Raw genomic sequence first — 22,542 nt, forward strand, 5'->3', positions numbered from 1 at the left:
ACTGTTTGAGTGTGCTCTCTGTTTCCTTCTCTCTTTCTGGTATGCCCATTATTCTTGTATTGCTCTTTCTGATGGAGTCAGAAAGTTCTTGTAGAGTTCTTTCATTTCTTTTAAGTCTCAGGTCTCTTTCTTCTTCCATCTGTGTCATTTCCAGGTTTCTATCTTCGATGTCACTGCTTCTTCCCTTCATCTGGTCAACTCTACTACGTAAGCTGGCTATTTCATTCTTCATTTCTTCTATTGAGTTCTTAATCTTCAGAAATTCTATTTGGTTCTTTTTTAAAATTTCAATCTCTTTGATAAAATGTTCATTTTATTCTTTGATTATGTTTCTGAGTTCATTAAACTGCCTGTCTGTGTTTTCTTGCATCTCGTTGAGTTTTTTCAGAATGCAATCTTGAATTCTCTGTCATTTCAGTCACATATTTCCATATCTTTAAGTTCATTTTCTGGAGATTTTTCATTTTCTATTGGAGCTGTCTTGTTGCCTTGGTTTTTCATGGCAATTAGTAATGTATTGTTTCTCTTCCTAGACATCTACAAGAGTGGGTTCTGCAACAGATTGATAGAAAGAGGTCTTTCTTTTGTTTTCCAGTAGGTGTTGGTAAAACATTTTATTTTCTCTCCGATTGCAGCCTTTTTTCTCTCTCACACTGTACTGTTATATTTTCTCTACCCTATTCCGGCTTCTCACACAATAGGGGGATTCCCTGGAAGATTGCGTTCTCCTCTGTGAACAGTTCACCTCGGTCACAGGGCGCCGACCTCTGTGGGGGGATGTGGAGAGCTTCTGAAGTTCCAAAGCTCTTCCTGTACCAGATTCAGAGCCCGTGTGTTTCAGCAGCTCTGTTTACTCCTGCAGGGATCCACGCAGATAGGTGGGGACAGGGGTGTGGTGGTTTGTGAGAGGTGGCCCAGAGCAATGGTGGCGACCACCACCACTGCCAGTCCTGCTTTCATAGCTCCCTCCCCTTTGCTGGAACTAGTTGGGCTGCGAGTCTGTGTCTGCGGTCCACAGTTCCCAGAACAACAAATATTCTGTTCTTTTGATCTGACAGTGCTACTGTTCCGCTTCTAGCACCGGGCAGGTGGGGGCAGGGCAAGCTCTGGGAGGGTAGGGAGGGGGTGGCCAGTCTCAGTGCCTAAGGCTTCCGTTCTCTGCTCAGCAGTGAGGGCTTAAACCACCGTTTTCAGCCTTCTTCCCTCAGTCCCCTCTCCGAGGTCTCTGCTATGAGCGTTGGGTTCAGCCGTGTTATATGCTGCTCCCTCAGCCCTGTGGGCCATAAATGGAGCCCTAGCAGTTCAAGTTCTTCCCTCTCCCGCAGCTGCGGTAGTTTCGCGATGCAGGGAGCTCGGAGCACTGAGCTAGGCCTGCGTCCTGCACCCGCCCGTGCGGCTCTGTCTCCCTTCCCTCCTCCCCGGCGCGCGGTTCGCCCACCTTTAGGTGAATTCAGTAGTGGGCCTCTTCGTCTTGCCTGTCTGCTGTGCAGGGAGTCCTTTGTGGAGTTACTGTTGTTCGATTAGGTGTAAATTCCAGGGAAGCTTTACAGAGGCTCACCTCACGCCGCCATTTTATGACGTCATTCGAACATGTTTTTAATAAGACTTTCTTCATAAAGGTAATAACTATTACAAAGGCATTATAACAGTGTTTAAGTGCTCGGGCTCTGGAGTCATATTTGGGTTTACTCCTTATTTTGTGTCATCTTATGAGTTATTTAACCTTTGAATCTATCAGTTTTCTATCAGTAAAATGGGGGTTAGTTAATACTTCCTTTATAAAGTGAAGTTTAAATGCAATGTAAAGCACATAGTGACAGATCTGTTGTAAGCCTTCAACAAATTCCAGGTTGGTTTGTTTATTTATTTTTGTGATAAAAATATGCCTAACATACAATTGACTATCTTAATCAAAGTGCAGTTCAGTGGTGTTATGCGCATTCCCATTGTTTTGCACCCAAGATCCAGAACTCTTTTTATACTGCAAAGCTGAAACTCCATACCCATTATAAAAACAGCTCCTCATTCCCTTCTCCCTGGAGCTACTGGCAACCACACTTCTACTTTCTCTCTGAATTTGACTACTCTATGTATCTTACAGAAGTAGAATCGTACAGCATTATTCTTTGTGTGACTGACTTATCTCACTTAGCATAATGCCATCAGATTCATTCATGTTGTAGCATATATTAGAATTTCCTTCTTTTTCAAAGGCGAATAATATTTCATTGCATGGATATGCCACAGTTTGTTTATCCATTCATTGGTAGGTGGACATTTGGGTTGCTTCCACCTTCTGGCTATTGTAAATGATGCTGTTATGAACACAGTTGTACAAATATCTTTTGGAGACTTTTCTTTTCAGTGTATACCCAGAAGTGGAATTGCTGAATCATATGTTAATTGTATTTTTAATTTTTTGAGGAATACTATACTGTTTTCCACAGTGGCTGCACCATTTTACATTTCCATCAACATTGTACAAGGGTTCTGGTTTCTCCACATCCTCGCCAACACTTGTTATTTCATGGATTTTTTTGTTGTTGTTGGTTTTTTTTTTTTGATAGTAGCCATCCTAATGAGGTTCTTCTCTAATTTCTATTTATTCTTCTTGTAGGCTCAAATGGCTCTTTTTTCCTTTATTTTTCCTAAGGAAGCTTAAGTTACTGAATTTAGATCTTTTCCTAAATTTGCATTTATTACAAATTTGTCTTCTGCTGCCACCTACAAATTTTGATAAGTTGTATTTTCATTTTTATTTAGTGACACCTTAATTTTTGAAAGGTATTTTTGCTGTATATCATATTCTAGGTTCATAGTTTTTCTTTTTCTTTTGGTACTTTAAGAATGTTGCTCCACTGTCTTCTGACTTGCATTATTTCTCCATAGTATGCTTTGGCTTTTTGTTTTCTCTAAAAAGAGTTTCTTTTTCTGACTGGTTTTAATCAATTTAATTATATGCTTTGCTACAGTTTTCTTTATGTTTATTGTGTTTGGCTTTGGTTGAGCTTCTTGATCTGTAGTTTTCAGTTTTCATCAAATATAGATAATTTTGGGCCCTTATTTTTTCACGTATCTTTTCTCTATTTTTCCCCCTCTCTGTTGACTCTAATTACATGTATATTAGGTTGCTTCATGTTGGATCACAACTTAACTGATAGTTTATTTGTATTTTTGGTCTTTTTCCCTCTGTGTTTCATTTTAGATTATTTCTATTGCTGTATCTTCACGTTGCCTTGTCTTCTACAATTTCTAGTTTCCTGTTACCCCATCAAATGTATTTTTCATCTCAACGCATGTTATTTTTTTATTTCTATATTTTAAATTTTTGTTCTTTCATATATATGTGTGTCTCTACTTAACATTTTCAGTGTTTTCTGAACCTCTTATTTATTGTGGTAAAATATATGTAACATGAAGTTTACCATTCTATCTACTTTCAAGTGTGCAATTCAGTGACACTAAGGACATTCACAGTATTGTGCAACCGTCACTACAATCTATTTCCAAAACTTTATCACCTGAAACAAACTCTGTGACCATTAAGCAATACTGACTCCCCATCACCCCCGTACCTCTAGTTGCTGGTAACCTCTATTGTATTTTCTGTCTCTGAATTTGCATTATTTCTTTGTTCATAATATACTTTGATATATCTCATTCTAGCTATGTCGTATAAGTGGAATCATACAATATTTGTTCTTTTGTGTATGACTTATTTCGCTTACACTGATTTCAAGGTTCATCCATGTTGTGGAATATATCAGTACTTCATTCCTTTTTACATCCTGTGGCATTTTGAACATAATGAATACAGGCATCACAACTGTCTTGATGCTCTTATTGTTTGTATAATGTGTCATTTCCTGATCAGTTTCAATTGATTTCTTATTTGTTGAATTTTTGTGTTTCTGGATTTATATGGTAATTTTTCATTGGCTCTCAGATATCACTAATTTTACCTTTTTGGGTGCTAGATATTTCTGTATACAGATAGCCTTGAACTTTGTTCTAGGATGTGGTTGTGTTTTTGAAAACAGTTTGATCCTGTTTGCAAGTAAAGAACAGTGGTTAATCTAGGGCTAATTTTTTCCATGTTACTGAGCAAAACTCTTTTGCGTGATCTACCTCAAGCCCCTTGAGGTTTTACACTCTGGTTAGTATGGCAGGGACTATTGTTGACCCTGTGTCAGTTCCAGGACTTGTTTTAATCCTTTCCGGTGTTTTTCCCCCTCATTTTGGGAAATTTTATATATATATATATATGCAATGATTAGTACCTTGCTGAAGATGCTAGGGGCCCTTCTGCACATCTGTTACTGTCTCTCTTTGTACATCTGTCTCCTCTCTGGTCCTCTGCCCTGTAGCTGTCTTGCCTCTCTGGGTTCCAGCTCTCCTCCCAAGTCCAGGGTGATTGCATCTCAGCATAGGTTCCCTCTCCAGGAGTGATCACCTGGATATTGTCTCAGGTGGTAAATAAGCTGTGACTGTCTTTGGGCTCACTTTGTTTCTTCCCTCTCAGAGATCACTATGTTTCCTTATGTTTCATTTTTATCCAATGTCTTGAAAATTGTTTCACTTATTTTTTTCTGATTGCTTAGTTTAGGTGGAGGTGGGGCAGGTGGGTAAATCCAGTCCATTACTCCATCTTTGCTGAAAATGGAGCTTGTAGATATTTTAACTTAATCCTCTATACATTAAATAAAAACCCATCAGACTAGAGTAAGACCTGTATGAAATAATTTTATTATATGCCATAATTTATGTAGTGTTTATCATAGCACTTGAACATGGCAGAACTGTTTGCTTTTGTTATCCTTATTTCATCAAAGGACATATTGTTGATGTCTTTTTTAAATTCAAATGTTAAATTATTTAAGATGAGATCTAATCCAGCTAATTACAACTGCACCATGGTATAGCGCTATTAAAGGAATTTGGTAGTGGTTAAGAATATTGGAAAAGTAGATACATTATGACAGAGACTCCTACTGGCCCAGGTGTCTATTGTATTCTACTTGTACTAGAAGAACCCCTGGGATTTAGTTGCTTTGAACTGACTGGAATACACACACACACACACACACACACACACACACAATTTTTTTAAAGCAGTTTTTGATACTGTGTGTGATTGGCCTTGCTACATGAGTAAGTTGTGGCTTATGGATTGTGAACTTTGAGTAACATCCAGGAAGACGCCTGGTAGGAAACTTAAGTCTATGTATCCTTTTCTTGTCATTTCTTTTTAATGGCTGGTGTTGGTGCTAGCTGTCCTGAGTCATGAGGTGGAAGTAGTGTATTTAGGTCGATGGTAAGTAACAAAGCTGAGGAGCCTGGGTCCCTAATGATCATTGGAGCTACTATATGGATCCTTAACTGTTTTGAGGCAGATATGTGAGGGACATTTTCTGTCTCTTGCTGCTAAACCTAATTCAAACTGAGATACTTAACAATTACCATCATTTTTTGAAGATTCCCAAGGAAACAAGATGCTTAGAATATTGCATAGCAAAGGGCAACTTGTTTGGGTTTTTAAAAAGCTTTTAAAAATTAATGGTTACCCTTTGTTAGAGTTCTTTTTATATATGTGCCTTGTGTTTTACAGGCATCATTTTAATTCTTTCATGTCTTTTTTGCAACAATCCTGCAATGTTATATTATTTTTTTCTGTTTACCAATGTTGTTGAGGTTAAGAGAAGTTATATAACTTGGTTGTGGTGGTAGAATTCATGTTCCATTTCAAGTCTTCCTGACTCAAAATCACACACTTTTTTCACTAAGCCATGACTTTTCTAATGCCTTTGCATTAAATCTTTATTTCTGAGACGCCTCTGGTTGTTAAATTAATCTTTTTAACTTAGTAGGGAGCACCCTGTACAAGTAACGAAATTGTTTTAGGGCACTTATTTTTTTTTTGTTTATTAAAGAAGAATGAGAAGTTAAAATATACTTTCCTAATCTGCAAAGTTGAAAACTACCATAAATCCTAGACCATGGTAATTCATCCTTACGGTTTGTACCACAGATGATGGTTATTCTGAAGGCCTCATCCTGGCCTGCGCGGCACTGCTAGTGTCCGTCATCAATGAAAAGTTTAGTTTTAGGTCTGGTTAGTTTTAAATTAACTTAGGATCTGAGGAAAACAGCTTGACTCTTCTAGTCTGTTCTATTTCTCTTAATTCATTGAGAAATTTTGATGTATTTTTGGTTTTCATTATTTTGTTTTAGCCAATTCTTATTATTCTGTAATGACATAATAGCAGTCACAGGACAAATGTCACATCCTAGGAGCATACGAGTGCCGAGAATTACTTAAAACACATAACACATAAAACATTTACTTCTTAAAGAAATTTATTCTAATCTCTTACGACAAAGTAATTGTAAAGCCTGGGTGTTTTAGAACCTGTTTTACCTGTTGTCTCTTAAGTGAAATGAAGACTGATTGCATACCTGAAAGAAATTCACTACAAGAAACAGATGCCAGAACTATGGAGAATAAGTCCTTGTTTGTGTAACCTTTTACTTTGTTGAGTCCTTCCTTTTATGGAGTACAGGAAATTAAATACTGTGGAAGAATTTGCTATTCCCCACTGGTCACATGTTCACTATGTTGTAGAATTTCTTAATGCTACTTGTATTATTTTATAAATCTGGCATTATTTTTCTCTTTAGTAATTGACAAAGTATGGATGTAAATTTAACAAGGAAAATCATTTAAAATTGGTAATATGTATCAAATGTCGTATAAATTCTGGATTTTCTTGGGCTTTAAGACCCATTCATTGCCTCCCCTTTCACCAACCTCTCATGCTGGACATATGTAGTATTTTCTTTTCCTCTTCTGCTTTTACAGTACTTACCTACTTTTCCAACTTCTCAAGTTTGACTGCTACAAGTTGAGGGTAGTTGTATTGAGTGCTTTTAAGAGAGCTGTCTTAGAATGTCAAAATATGCCTCTCCCAATATGGTAGCAGTTAGCTACTCGAGGCTAAATTAATTAAACTGATTAAAATAAAATAAATTCAATTCCTCAGTTGCACTAGCCTTATTTCAAATGCTAAATAGTCACTTGTGGCTAGGGGCTATCATATTGGACATCACAGATACAGAACATCTACTGAGTAACTTAAATGCGGCTAATCAGATCGGAACTGAAGAAGGTACTGGATGCTATTCTTACTGTTTTAGATGTATGTCATTTAATAATGTAATCATTGGTTTTAATTTCTGGCAGAGGTTGATTACAAAAGTGAGGTCTTTCATCTCTATCAAGCCTTCCTTACCAGTCTACATTTTGATGAAAACTTCTCACTATATTTTGAGGAAATTTTCAGAGGTTATTAATACGGTGTTGCCCAGTTAACAGACAGATGGGACTTTGCTCTTTGTTAATTGGCTTGCCAGGAAAAATTATAGATGTGTTTTTAGATGTTTATTGCATTCCTGATTATAGGAGTAATATATGGTTATTATAGAAAAGTGGAAAATGTAAAGAGTAAGAAATAAAACCTTATAACCACCCAGAAGATAGTCTTACTATTTTGAGTTTTTATTTTGTGATACATTTTAAATTTAATTTTTTAAAAACCATTGGAAATGTGCTTCAGATTCAATTTTGCCCTTAATATGGTAGCATAAAGATTTCCTTCCCAGTGATCTTGCTAATTTTTTCTTTAACTTTTAAACAAATACACCACAATATTGAATTAAGTGGTTTACACCTTAATTTGCTTAACCATTCCCCTGTTGTTGGACACTGTGTTCTGTGTAATGGTGCTCTTCGTTTTGTAACACTGATTACAAGGATATGTCTGCAACTTGACTATAATCCTTTTAACAAAATTTTCACCTTTTATAGTAATGACTTGCTTTAAGTTTATGTCTTCTGCTAGAGTATAAGCCACTTGAGTTTAAGGGCCATGAGTTGATTATCTTAGGTCTTACCTTAGAAAATTAGATTGTTCATTTTTATAAGTTTTGCCTGTGGAAGGGAATATGCATGACATTTTAATAAAAGAATAATTCAGTTTTTTGGGACATATTCCTTGCCTTTAAGGACTATAGTCTCATTTTTAATGTACATTTCCCCGTTTTTTGTACCTCTTTTCATAGGAGAAAGTTTTTGAATGTGCCATTAAGGAGATGAATACTTTCTCAAGGACATCCATATTTGAGTACCATATTTGCCTGGCTTTTTTCCCATGCCACCATATGGTTTAGTTATTTGAAGAATGTCTTTAGTGGCAAACACAAAACAGTCAATCATGGGTGCAGGGATACTAGCCAAATTTAATTATGATACGGCTTTGTAACTTTTATAAGTTGGTTTCAACAATTTTCTAATACAAGGAACCATGAAAAGCAAAATGAATAATATATATAGTTTAATATTTTGTTTTTTTAAAACTTACTGGATTTGATGGCATGTAAAATGTGGAGAGTATGAGACCTTATTAAATTTATTCATGAAATATAGTATGCTATCTGTTGAAATTTATATTGGTGCTAGCAAATATAGTCCTAAACTATTAATATGATATGTTAAATATACTTAACAGTGCTGTGTTTCAGTGAATAATAGTAACTAAAAAGCTAGTATGTGCAAAGTCCGAATCACTTCCTTTACAGAACATGTAGACAAAGCACACGTCAGTCAGAATTGGTATAAAGAGAGCAGCAAATCGAAAAACATTAGTGGTAATGTTTTTAATTGCTACATTGGACTATGGGGAAAGCATTACTGTTATTCTGAAATGAAAGTTACTGACTGAATAGTTTTCTGTCCATTTTTTATATCATGTTTTATTCATTCAACAACATACCCTTTTCATATTTCTATATTACTACATTTAAATCTATTCATTCTTAGTCGCTCCGTAGTATTCCATTGGCTATACTATAAATTATTTACCCATTATCCCTACTGGGACTTTTGAGTCATATTAGTTACTTACATATCTAGGTAACAAAGGATTTTCTTACACATACGTATTTATATATTTATGCAGGTTCTAGGAAAAGGCTAGAATTTATTTTTTTTTATTTCCCACATTTCAATTAGTGTTACATATTTTCACAATAAAAACAAAATATAAGTTTAGGATTATAATGAAAAACTTTCTTTAAAATGTTGATTAAATATTTGAGGGGAAAAAATGAGGTTATTTTTTCACTTCATAACATGTACCAAAATAAACTCCAAATAGTCAAAAGGGATAAAGGCATAATGAAAAACGATAAACAAAATGAAGTTATGCAAATGACATCTGATCTAAACATAATTAATATGACATAAAGAAAAGCATCATAGTTTATATTTGCTGAAAGCAAACAAAACTAAGAGAAAGTTAAAAGACAAACTGAGAAAAACCGTATGTCCAAAGAGACAGATAATGCCTTTTAAGGAGATGAATAATTTCTGAAAGACATCCATATTTGAGCCTCATATTTGCCTGGCTTTATCCAATGCCACAATATTTTTAGTATAAAAAACATATAAATTTATACAACCTCAGATATCAGTTGAAAAATATTTTAAAGCATTTAGACAATTCACTAATCTGTCTATAGAATCTTAATGTGTAGCTTATTTTGTTTCTATGTTTTAGAATTTTCGTTTGATTATTTGATAAAATTTCAGGTTCTCCGCTGAAATTCTCCATCTTGCTATCTTGAACATAATAATAGTGGTGATTTTGAAGTTTGTTTTAAATTTCTGGATCTCCTGTAGATGTGATATAAAAAAATTTTATCTCTTGCTTTTATGATATTTTAGTGTTATTTTTCTGGTATGACTGCTGTTTGATTGCTGAACATTGTATATGAAAAGCTGCTTAGATAATTAGGTAATGTTATCTTTCCTCAAAGAGGATTTATATTTTCTTCTGTCAGCCAGTTAGGATTGAGGTATATACCTTCATCTATTCAGAGATTGAACTGATTTGGGGGCAGATTTTCAGTCTTTTGAGGGTTGGTCTACTTGTCTTGTTTTGTTTCCTTATTTCTAGCATGTAACCCTTTAGTGTACTTAGTTAAAAGCCTGGGCTTTTCCTTCTTTGTGAGGTTTAAAACTCTTATTTCTATATTCCGACCTCGTGAGAGTGCTGGAATCACTGTGCAGCTTCTCAGCTTCTCAGCTGCAGCTCTGTAGTCAACTTGAGGCTCACCAGCTTGTGCCCCTGCACTCCCTCCTCCCCATTTTAGGCTCAGTGGTGGGATTGGCTTGCAACAAATTAAGTCTGTTATTGGTGCAGGTAGAAATCTCCCTGTTATATTATCTACAAATTGTGTCCTTTTTTTGTGTCCCAGTTTAGTATACCAGATATTGTAATTTTTAGGGGTTTGATACATGATAACTGTTTTCATGCCTAATTCAGAGCCAGTTGAGTATTGGTAAGATCTAGGATGCAGGCTCAGATCTAGGACAAAATAGGCTCATTGTTCTGAACGGAGTTAGACTCCTCCAGTAGATAGTTTTCTCTTACACAGGTGGAGTGGGAGGAGATGAATTAATGTGTATCATTTATATGGATCAAGATTCTGGAGAATTAAGTAATTTAGTGTAACTTAAAATAATTGTTAGTGGTAGTTGTGATCACATATATAACCTATGATTCTTCCTTCAACAGAACTTACATTTTGATAAATTTTGGCCATAGAGCATGGATTTATACAAAGTTATAATGTTGAGTGTGCTAGAATATAAAACATTGTTTTGTATTCTCAAGAATATTTATAAAATAGAATATTTTGTGGCAACCATGTTTGCAATATGAAGACTTTTATATAATCTGGTTATTTGCCTTTTAAATTCAGAATTTTTATCTAAGAGTCAGGGACTTGTGCCCTCAGAATTGTCTTAGTATTTCATATACCACAATAATGTTGGCAGTATCTTTTATGAAGTCTGAACTGTGTGACTAAGCACAGGAAGTACAAGAATCTCCCACTTACAGCTTCTTGACTTGTGATCCCCAGCTCCGACGTGAACCTTTTATTTGGTTTTTTAATTGTAAGTAAGACATTACAGTAACTGCCAAACTCATGCTTAGGATTTCCTAAGGGTTGCGGTCAGTGTTAACATCAGGTAACGCAAATACAGTTAAGCTGCTTACCTTAAAAAAATTCACCAAAATTTGGGATCAGATTACCATAATGTGCTAAGTTAGAAGGAGAAATTAAACATGCCAGTACTCGTTACAGGAAGGTTTACCAAAAAAGGAAGCTATCTGTAGGCTATCTTCATTTGATTTTATTTTACGTAATTAGTTCATCACATTCATAAAAACCTCTCAAAGAAAAAATTTTGACATAACTTTTATATTAAATAATTGGTTTCATACTTAGGATTGTTAAGCTACATTTTTGTGTTTTATAGTCTCTTTAATTTTTGTGATTTTGAGTGGGGCAGTGGTTGGTAGGGAGGGTGACTAAAATAGGTTTTCAGGTATAGAGTCCTAATTTGTAGTACTATTTCTATTGGAAATTAGAATTTGATTTATAAATTTGTATTTCATTTGCTATCAAAGAACCAGTTAAGTTGTAAGATGGATGGGGTCATGTGTGTAGCTCAATTAATGATTATCACACCATGTTCACGAATACGTTAGGTGCGTAATTACGTACAGGCATACAGTATTTTGTGTGTTTCATATTTGGAAGCATTGGGTTAGATTCACATGTTTGTTACATAGGAATTTCTTTTAAGATAATGTTGTGTGTCATTTTGGTGATAGTTCTGCAAGAAAGGAAGGTCAGTTGTATTATCTGGTGGCATAGGAGAAAAAAAGCATTTATAAAATGAGATGCGACTGATTTAACCACTTTATGTGTAGAAACCGTAAGATCATTTTGCAGAGTTTGGGATTATACTTTTTTCTTAAATATGAACTATTTAGTATGTTTTATAATACTGTAAACTAATTGAGATCATTGTGGTTAACTTTAATTATAGTCTTGGTAGTTTTTCAAAAAAATGGAGTAGTAAAATATGAGACCTCAGTTATATATATCCCTTGGTTTCCACCACTGACTTTATTTGAATATGAGTTTACTGTCATTCTGTTTTCCTGGAGAAAACTTGCTTTTTCTGTATGTCTATATTTCAATCAAATCTGATACAGTTAATTCATGTCTGTCAGCATTTGGATACTGTACTGTTCACATGCTGTTGATGGATGTTTTCTTGCTATATTGGCTAGCTGCAGTATTACATGTTTGCTTTCTGATGGAAATAGGTTTGCTCACTAAGCTCCTTAGAGCTGAGACATTAGCTCATTCATTTACGCTAGAGACATATTTGTTGAAACGATGTCCCAGAGCTATCAAATTAACAGTGGAGTTCTTTTTACCTGTTTCAGTATTCCCTTACTATGATTGGAAAGTGAACTTACTTTGTGATTTTATCTTAAGTCCTTTGTGTTCCAAGGACTTTGTATACATTCAGTCATTTAATAAATATTTATTTAGCAACTAATAAATATTTATTTAGCAACGACCGTGTGCCAAGCCCTGGTTTTGGCCCTGACTTAGGCCCTGGGAATGTAGCAGTGAACAGAACAGATAAAAATTCCCTGCCATCAGTTTACATTTTCATGGGGAGCTGTAAAATAATAAATAATCAAGTTAATTGTATGTAAGATAGTGATTTATGGTAATGAGAAGAAAAGTAAAACAAAGAGGAAGATATGACTATATAAGGTGTTCACAGTTTGGGTAGTAAGGTATTCCTGAAAAGGTGACTTACAAGGAAAAGACCTGGTGGAAGTAGGAGAGGTAGCCATTCAGATACGTGGGTATATGAGCATTTCAGACAGGAAAATAGCAAGTCCAAGGGTCCGGAGTCCGGAACATACGTTGGTGTGATTTTATTTAAAAACAAAACAAAAACGCTCTTTATTTGGAAACAATTTCAAATTTACAGAAAAGTTTAAAAAGCTTCTGTATACTTTGTTTAGAGACCTCATTCAAGTTTTGTTAATCGCCCAAATAGTAATGTTCTTTAGACCAAAAGGGAAAAGGATCTAATCCAGGGTCACGCATTGCATCCAGCTCTCCTGTTTCTTTCATTTCCTTCCATTTGGAACAGTTCCTCAGTCTTTCTTGATTTTCATGCTGTTCACAATTTTTAAGATTGCAAGCCACTCATTTTGTAAGAATATCCTTCAATTTGGGTGTATCTAATGTTGCCTGATGATTAGGCTCAAGGTATGTATTTTTGGCTGCAGTTTTACAGAAGTAATGTGTTCCCAATGAATCCTATTTGGTGGTATACAGTTTGTCCCATTAGGTAGTGTTAACTTTCATTACTTGGTTAAAGATGTGTCTACAAAGTTTCTATTACTTCCTTTATCCTTTTGTAATCAGTAAGTATTTTGTGGGGAGTTACTCTGAAGCTTTGTAAAATTATGTCTGTATTCCTACTTTTACCAACTAGTTTTAACATCCATTGATGTTTCTCAACTAAATTATTTTTTACCATGGTGGTTGCCAAATATTCTGATTCAAGTATTCCTTCTATATTTATTAGTTGACATTTTACTGTAAGAAAGATAATTCATATCAATTTATTTACATTAGGAATTCCTGTTTTATTCAATAGGTTATACTCTGTTACTATTCATTATTTATTTTAATACTCAAATTGTCCCAGATTTGCCACTGGAGTCCTTTCAAGCTGGGTTGTATGTGTCTTTTTGATATGTTCCCATCAATCTTTGTGTACTTCTTTACTTTTTTAAAAACCTTTATCTTGAAATAATTGTAAGTTCATAGGAAGTGCAAAAGTAATACAGAATGGTTCTGTGTACCCTTCACCTAACTCCCCCCATTGTTTCTATTACATAACTATAGTACATTATCTAAATCAAGACACTGGCATCGAGACAATGCATATGTGTAGTTCTGGACACCTCCTTACTTTTGGCACAAGATGCTACAGACTCCTTTTATAATTGTCCTGTTTTAGTACTGGAATCAGCCAGTGCTCCAAGGAGCCCTGATTCCTCTTAGTAGAGAATAGTATTTCAGAATCAGAATCTGGTGCTAGATGGGTTCACTGCTGTGGGAGTGTCTCTGTACGCAGTCCCTTTCAGGGGACAGAACACAAGGGTGGTGTGTGTTCACCCACACAGACACCTACATCTGTATTTCTATATCTTTATATACTGAAAACTGTGAATTTACACTGATACCTCCAATTTCAGGCCAATACCATGTGTTAATTCTAGCTCCCCTCCCCGTATTTGTACTTCTCCCAGTAGGAAGAGCTGGTGTGTGCTGTCATATAGTTAGTAATTTGCTCAGTTCCTCCATTTTAGCCAGCTTCCCACCCTGTAGAACTGTGGTGCTGCTCAGGCATCTCTTCTTGTGAAGGCTGCTACGGAGCTACCTTCCCACCTCATTTCTGCTTACTCTTTGTGTAGGGCCCCTGTTGCGATTTGGAAACATTTGGAAAATAGGCCAGTGTGGCTGGAGCAGAACGAATGAGAAGGAAAGTAATAGGGGATGAGGTTTGAGAGTTTCGTGGGTGAAGGCTGATCATAAAGAGCCTCAGAGGTCATAGCTGGGAATTTGTGCCGTTGGAGGTTTCGAGCAGAGTGATGGGTTCATCTCTATTCCATTGAAAATATCTGCAGGGGAAAGGGGAGGGCAGAGCTACAAGCAGGGAGACACGATAGTGGGCTTTTGCAATAATTCTAGTAAAATGATGGTGTCCTGGACTAGGGTGGAGGTGGTGGGGGTAGTGACAGCGGGTGGAATTCCGAATTCATTTTGAAGGCAGTGCTGGCAGGGTTTGTAGGTGTTTGGATTTAGGCTCTTGAGAGAGAGAAAAGTCAAGCTTGACACCAGAGTTGTTTGTCTGTGTATTTGGAAGGATGAAATTGCCATTAAGTGAGATGTGGAAGCCTGAGGGACAAAGCGGTGCAGTAGAAGGGGGAGGGAACAGCTCTGCACATCGTCGTTTGAGATATTTATTAGACACCCACGTAAGCTGGATGGCAAATAGGCGAATGGAGATAAGGATCTAGAATTCAGGATTGTAGGTATCTGGGATAGAGGTGATGAATTTGGAAGCCATCAGCACTTAGAGACAAGATGAGATCTCCTGTGGAGTGAGTGGATTTAAAAGGGGCTGAAGGACTGAAGGAGACCAAGAAAGGGTAGTGAGAGAGAGACATGGAAAAACCATGTGAATGCATGTGGGTTTTCAAGTAGATAGTGAAAGATTATTCAAAGATGTTTATAGGTCGTGTGCAATGACAGGCTTGAGAAGGACAGTTCGGATAGTTTGCTGGGAAGGGGGAAGAGGGAAAACGAGTGAGTTTTAAAGAGAATAGGAGGAGAAAAGCAAAAGACAACATAGACAACCTCTTTCAAGGAATTCCCTATACAGAGAAAGGGAGAAATAGGATGATAGTTCTATGGGAAGTAGAGTCGAGGGATTTTATTTTTTTAAGGGTAAGAGAAATACCAACAGGCCAATGGTAGTAATTTGGTAGAGAGAGACTAGAGATGAGGTGACAGGATGGCTGTGGTGGGGGCGCAGAGGACAACTACTATAGTGTTACCTTTCAGTAGGCAAGAGGGGGTGTAAGATTTAGTGCAGGGGGGAGGGATTGGCTGTAGCTAGGACTACAATAGAATAGCAGGAAAGAAAGTAGAATATATGGGTACAGATGCAGGAATATAGACAGATTTGGTAGTGAGAGCTTGTGCAAGTAGTTAATGAGATGAAAAGCCAGGACCTTAGCTGAGAAAGATGTTGGGAGAGGAGATTTTTGAGTTTGTGAGAGAGGAGCAAGTTTGAAATCATCCAGGAGAGTGGGAGAGAAAACGGACCAGGGAAATAGTCCAGGATTGCCAGCCAGCTAAGGGCCACTTGAGCGTGGCTGTGTGCTTTTAAGTCAGGTTTAGCCCTGGAGGTGCAAGTACTGAGTAGAAAGAGAATCGGATGTAATCCGTGATGTGGCTCTTCCAGGAGAGTATGATTCGGTGAGAGGAGCAAGAGGGTCAGTGCAGGGCTGTGATTATGACGAGTAACTGGAATGTAAGTTCTCTAAGGAGGCAGCAATGGGGAGGATGAGGGCAGTGGGAAATGATAGGATCTGGATTGAAGGTTCCTGTCCAGTCGAAGATGGTTGGAGTTGAGGTGTTAGTGAGAGTGAGTTGGAAAGGTGAGAGGGTGGTGGTCAGTAAGTACGGTGTTTAAAAGGGAGGTTACAGAGGTGTTGCAATTACTGCAATTGTGAGGCTAAGGAGAACATGGGAGTCAATGTCCACGGTATTAGAAGGGTGCCTTTCACTGTCCTCTGCCTCCTACAAACCGTATGCTGCCCCCCACCCCCCCCCACCCCCCGTTCTCTGAAATTCCAGTAAATGCTGCTTTTACCCAAACTCAAACTGGGTCTTTATAGGAATTTAAAATGGACATGTTTCAGTGAGATATGAAGAACTATAGATAATAAGTAATTTTTTAAAAAATGTCTAAATTTATTAAGGTGTGTTCTGTGATACCTTAGCTCTTGTTCACTTATATTTTACTATATTTTATTATGAGTTACAAAATGGTATCACAGAAATCTTAGAATTTAATTTAGGAAAAGAAAATAATAAAACCATATAATTCCATCATGCTATCACAATTTCTGTTAAGTAGAATTATACATTCGATTTTATATAATGTACTTTTCTTTTAACAAATTAATATTTTATATTATAGTCTTTTAACCATCATTTTAATGATGGCTTAATATAGCTCTAACAAGCTTCAGTAAAATTTACTTAGTTTTTCTGTTCAAGATTTTTAAGTCGCTTTGAATTTTTGCTATTGTAAATAGTGTTTCTCCAAAGGCTTATGTGTTACATGTAATCCCTCCTAGATTTTAATTAGCTTCAATCAAATTTCAAGCTATATAAAATTGAAGTAAGATTGAAAACTATTTGGGAACAAAAGAGTTCTTTAATTACAATATAAGTACATTCATAACAAAAGGAGGTACGGTGACTAGTACTTTTCAGACTTACCTTTGTTTCATTTGGCTTCTTAAATAGTACTTGATGAGTTTGTCAGACTAGCCCTGTGATTTAGGTGTTGTATTACATAGATGTTGAAAATTAAATTTAAAGGTGTAAAATAATTTTACCTTTGGAACACATTAAATTAGTGATGAAATGGTTTTGGTTTCATTTGTTAGTATCAAAGGTGTGCTGATAGGTTTAGATGTTAAAATCAAATTTAAAACACCTTTACACTCTACATCTCTTGAATTACGTAATCCTTAAATGCAAAGTTTGTATTTAGTTGATTTTGAAAATAATGGAAGTAATAACATTTATTGCGTGAGCTTATGTAGAGGGACTGTTTGGAGATGAAGCTGAAATTTAACTTCACAACTTGTGGGAAAATAATTTTTTTATATTTAGGTTCTTGGTGGGTGGAAACCATATGGGCAGACTTCTAGTTAGAAAATGAAAGAGAAGGCTCTGTTGGTTTATTAATAATTATTGAATAATTGACTAGAAACAGGTTTGGAGGACAGTTCGTTGTCATTGAGTGGAAATGTGACCCAAGTTGTTTTATCTTCTATAAACAAAGCAGTAGTAAACAAAGCTTTGTTTGTTTTACTTTCAAAATTTAAAAAAATGCTGGAATAGCCCTACTGTCAAAGTGGCTTGGCACTCCTCTCTCTCTCTCACTCTTTGTCTCTCTCTCTCTCTCTCTCTCTCTCTCTCTCTGTCTCTCTGTCTTTCTCTCTCTCAATATATTAGACTAGCTACTCAAGCTATAGTGAAGTTTATCTACATTATGCAAAACATATGCAAGACACTTCCATCCAGTACTCTTTTATTTCATATTTTCCTAAGTGATTTTTGCCCCCTTCAAGTAAAGATTCTTTTTTGTTAGCTGACGGGATAAATTTAGTTTGTCATTTAATTTGGCCGACAGATCTTTGACTAATGTACTTAAAAAGCTATACTGCAAAATAAGCATAAGGATTTTATGCAACTGCATTGTAAATGATAGGCGATCAGTTAATATGACTTAGATTATTCTAGGTAAAATAGAAAGTGTACTATAAAAAATAAAGTGGAATCTACTTAAGATTCAGAAGTTTTTCTGTGTGTATATAGGTTGGCTTAACAATTTATATTTTATTTGCTAATGATGGATTTGTTTGGTTTCACTATTTTAAGTTTTGTATTTGTATTTGGAGTTGTGATAACAGAAGGAGGAAATGTATTACAAATTCATTTAAATAACATTTCCTGGCCACTTATCTGTGCAGCAGATACACAGAAATATGTTTCCTATTCTTTTGTTGTGTTACCTTTAAAACCTGGATGTTGTTTAGTATTCTATTAGAGGAATAACTTTATTAACTTTAACTTCAGTAATGTTTAAAGTATAAACATATCATAAAATTCTAATTCTGTCACTTATAAATTGTGTTGGCTTGGGTGAGTATTTTAAGCTCTCTAAACTTCAGTTTCTGTGCCTGCTGACAGGGGGTGATAATAGTACCTTAGTAATAGTACCTGGCTTATACATTGTTGTGAGGCTTAGAATGCTGACTGCACGTAAAATGCTTTGCACAGCATGTGGCACAAATTAGTCAAGAAAAATTCCTATTAATAATAAATACTGTATTGACCTGTATAATTTAGGTACAGTTTTTGATAGACTACAAAGTACAAGCTATCACATAATTTATGGTCAAGTTATTTAGGATCTGTGAATGTAAACTCATAGTAGCATCTTAAATGAGGTTTTTGTTTTGTTTTTAAAATAAAAATATAGCAGTTATAGTACAACAGAAGTAAGAAGATGGTAATGAACAGGGATTTGGCAAGATGCCACAGCAGTCTTGATTTCCCCCCCTCTGCTGACTGCTGCCCTCTTAGCACCTCTTCTTCCCAGGCTCTGAAGAGTGTATCCCAGCACTCACTTCTGTGAGGAGCGCTCGTACCCAGTTTTATGGCTTTAAATACTATACTACCCATATGCTGACAACTCATAACTTAATACAATTTTCAGCTCAAAGGTAATTTATGCTGCATTTAACAATTGAAATTTCTAGAAGGGTGTCTTCGTCATTTGCTTATGACTTAGACATTCTAGTTCGGTGAAGACTTTCCAGCCTCCTTCCTTTTTTGGGAGAATGCATTTTATTTGGATATTTAAAAACAATGAGATATTTAGAAGTAGTTTATAGTGAAAGTGAAATTAAATCCAATACTTCATTCCTTCTTAACAGTTAAGTCTAAAAATCTGTGCGTTCAGGAAAAGTTAGGGAAATAAGCTATTATATATGTATTTTTCCACCATAGTAATTGTAATCAGGGAAATTGAATGTTGGCTTGTACCTGTTTACCTAGAAAGATAATAGGATAACACACTTTTCTCTCTGCTTTCCTCCTTTGCTAACTTTTCATATATAGGTAAGTTGGTTCTAGTATTGGCGCTGAATCACATTGCTCTGCTAGTAATATTAGAGGTGTGGGAGATCCTAGTAACTGGGCAAGCTCTGGGGGTTTAGCTCAAGATTTGATTGAAAGCTGTGTCTGACCTGATTGGTTATGCAATTTTATATAAAACTTGGGCGGTAAGATATTTTTCAGTGTCTTTCTTAGGAGCTAGGATTTTAACTCCAGCCACTGTTTCCCCTGGGGTCAGTCTGCTTTTGGTCCCTTTTGATTCTCAGTCGTACTGCTGCAGTATAGTGGATCTTTGTGACTTTAGCCTCTGCTCATTGCTTGGCAGTTTTCTTTCTGGTCCTTGACTATTGTGGTGGCGATGTTTTGTTTTGTTTCAGTGGGGCTATGACTTTTAAATGTTTTCCTGTCCTTTCTATGCATGTGGAAGTGGGGCAAGGGACAAATTAGTGTTAATTTTTTTCATTGCTTTGAAGTTTTGGTTGTAGGCTTTTTTAAAGTTTTATTCCTAAAATTTTTTTTTCTTTATCTCAGTTTTAGTATCACTCTGAGAATCACAGTGGAAATCACGGATACTGAAAAAACCATCTAACTGCCTAAGGTTTAGATGAAACTGCTTAAGAAGGAAGGCCATAGACAAGCTTTCAATCAAGTCCTGAGCTAACCCAGAGACTGGATTTCAGTATTATTTTCATATACTGAATATATTAGTATCTTAAAAAAATTCAGAATTTATTTCTTACAAAGTAATATTAAATAGCATATATTTCAAATGTAAAGTTACATAATCTTTAATGTACATACAAAATTTTATGTACATAAAACCTCAAGTATATATGTAAATTTATATTTATTATTCTATACATTTTTTCTAAGTTATTAGCAGATTAAAGTACCATAATATCATTCAAAAATAAATACTACGTAAAAATAAAACTTAATGAACAAATGAAATAGTATTTATTATTTGTTCTTTAAAAAATGGTTTTAAAAAAACAAAATCTATGAAACTATTTCCAGATTTTTTTCCTATTATTTAATTTTTACATAATCCCATCTCCTTGTAACTTTTGGGGAGGCTGTGGGTTAAGCAAGTATTCAGTCCTTTTACTGATGTCAAACTATAGTTTTGTTTCAAATAAAGATTTATTTTGTCTTCATTATGTATAGATGGAGGTTTTAATGCAGGTTTTATCATTTCAGTATGAAATGTTCGTATTCCATTTGTTTGGAAAGTCTCTAAACTAGAGAAAGATATGAATTCTTGTAGTAGAAGCTTATGCCTTACCAATTTAAATTTTTTCTTCCTTTGGAGGTTAATGGAGATATAGAAGAATGCACCTTTCTTTGATTTGAAATTTTAGTACAAAGTATAAATCTGTATATGTTTAAAAATATAAGTGACTCAGATTTTACATTTTAAACTTATTTAAATATCAAAATTATACCAATAAAGATATATTGGTATTTTGCTACTTAAAAATAGCCTAGTATGGTAAAAATGCTGGAATCCTTGAAAAGCAAGTCAGCTGTCCTGGAGAAGGGAATTATTGGGCACAGGAAATGGGGAGGGTGTCAAAGTGTGAATTTAATAATCTCAACTTAACTGGAAGTTGGATATTTATTACTTTTAATGTAGTTTTTACTTTCAGTTAAGGAAAATCTAAATTATTTTAATGTGTCTACATTAATGATACCAGTGGGATATAAATCATTAATTACGATTAAAAATGTTTCTAGTTTACTCTTAGCACCTCAGCCCCTTTCTCTTATTAAAGAATGTTTTCATAAAATATTGACATATTTTTTTAAAGAATGAAAATTAAAAATATGAAGTATAACTGAATGGTAAAACATAGTATGGGCAATTCTCCTAGAATTAGTAAATTAAAAATTCAAGTTACCTTTCTAAATTTTGCATGTAATTTTAGTCACGTTTTCCCCCTACCCAGATCTCCAAAAAGTCTCTGTATTACTGTTTTGTTTTCTGCAATCCTCCATCTTCCTCTTTATCCTTCGGAGCTCCCACTGGTGTTAGTCTGGTCGTTGAGACTAGGGGGATGAGTTAGGAATATTGGACCTCTAAGATGTAAGTGGTATTCTGCTGTGCCATTTCCTAATAGCGTGACTTTAAGCAAGTCTAAGTCACTTAAAGTCTCTAAGCCTTTGTTTGTTTTTAAAAATGAGTATATTTCATTCTGTCCTCAGAGTTACTTAGGGATGAGACAATATACCTATATGATTGTGCTTTAGAAATGTGGTTTCCTTCACAAGCATATTCACTGAGTAATTTGAGACTTAGTTTGTTCTTACTAGTATTTTTCATCCCTACCAAGTTATATGTATGTACTTTTTCCTATTTTGTTTATAAATTTAATGCATGCTTATAGAAAGTCTGGAAAATAACAGAAAAAGAAAGAATAGAAATCTGAATAATGTATTAACCTGTTTTCATGTTTTTAGGGGAAATTTAGTTTGGAGGCTGAGTTCCCTGAGGGTAACGATAGTTAGTGTCTTATTTATTTACTGGATTTTCTAGTCTTTGTATGCACTAGGGACAAAATTAATGATTGTTGAATGAATGGGAACTTCCTTTAGTCAGTCTGGGTGTACTTCTTAAAGTCAAAAGTTGGGTAAAATTTTACTGGACATTTGAAGAGAGAAAAGATACCTAACTAGCAAAAATAGTAGTAGATTATATTTTAAAATGACTTTATCTTTTGGCTAAAAGAACAAAGGAAAACACATTAGGGTCAATCCTGATAGTCTCTGGCACACGTTCAGAAACCAGTTAAAGGTGCTGGATACGGAGCCATCACAGTTTCATATCAAAATGGATTGACACTTATTCATCAAGAGCAACATATGATACGATTTAAAGACTTTTTTTTTTGAATGCTTGGAATTGTAAAACTTTCTTCTTCCTCTTTTTATTTTTTGTTAAACAGGATGGCTTAAATTCCTTGGTCCTTGATTTGGATTTTCCTGCTTTGAGGAAAAACAAAAATATAGATAATTTCTTAAATAGATGTAAGTATATGTAAACTTCATATATGATCACATGACTATACTTTGATAAGAGACTTATGCTTGATTAATGTT

General features: G+C 35.2%; 1 protein-coding gene across 4 annotated transcripts in view; it reads left to right on the plus strand.

Moving 5' to 3' along the window:
• ROCK2 (Rho associated coiled-coil containing protein kinase 2) overlaps positions 1–22,542 on the plus strand; it is a 110,554-nt gene that overhangs the window by 24,141 nt on the left and 63,871 nt on the right. For all 4 annotated transcript variants that reach the window (XM_033125605.1, XM_033125607.1, XM_033125608.1 and 1 more), the window contains exon 2: positions 22,389–22,470. In XM_033125605.1, the coding sequence (XP_032981496.1) occupies positions 22,389–22,470 (82 nt within the window). The remainder of the gene's footprint in view (positions 1–22,388; positions 22,471–22,542) is intronic.

The sequence above is a fragment of the Rhinolophus ferrumequinum genome, chromosome 13, assembly GCF_004115265.2.
Source record: "Rhinolophus ferrumequinum isolate MPI-CBG mRhiFer1 chromosome 13, mRhiFer1_v1.p, whole genome shotgun sequence".
NCBI lineage: Eukaryota > Metazoa > Chordata > Mammalia > Chiroptera > Rhinolophidae > Rhinolophus > Rhinolophus ferrumequinum.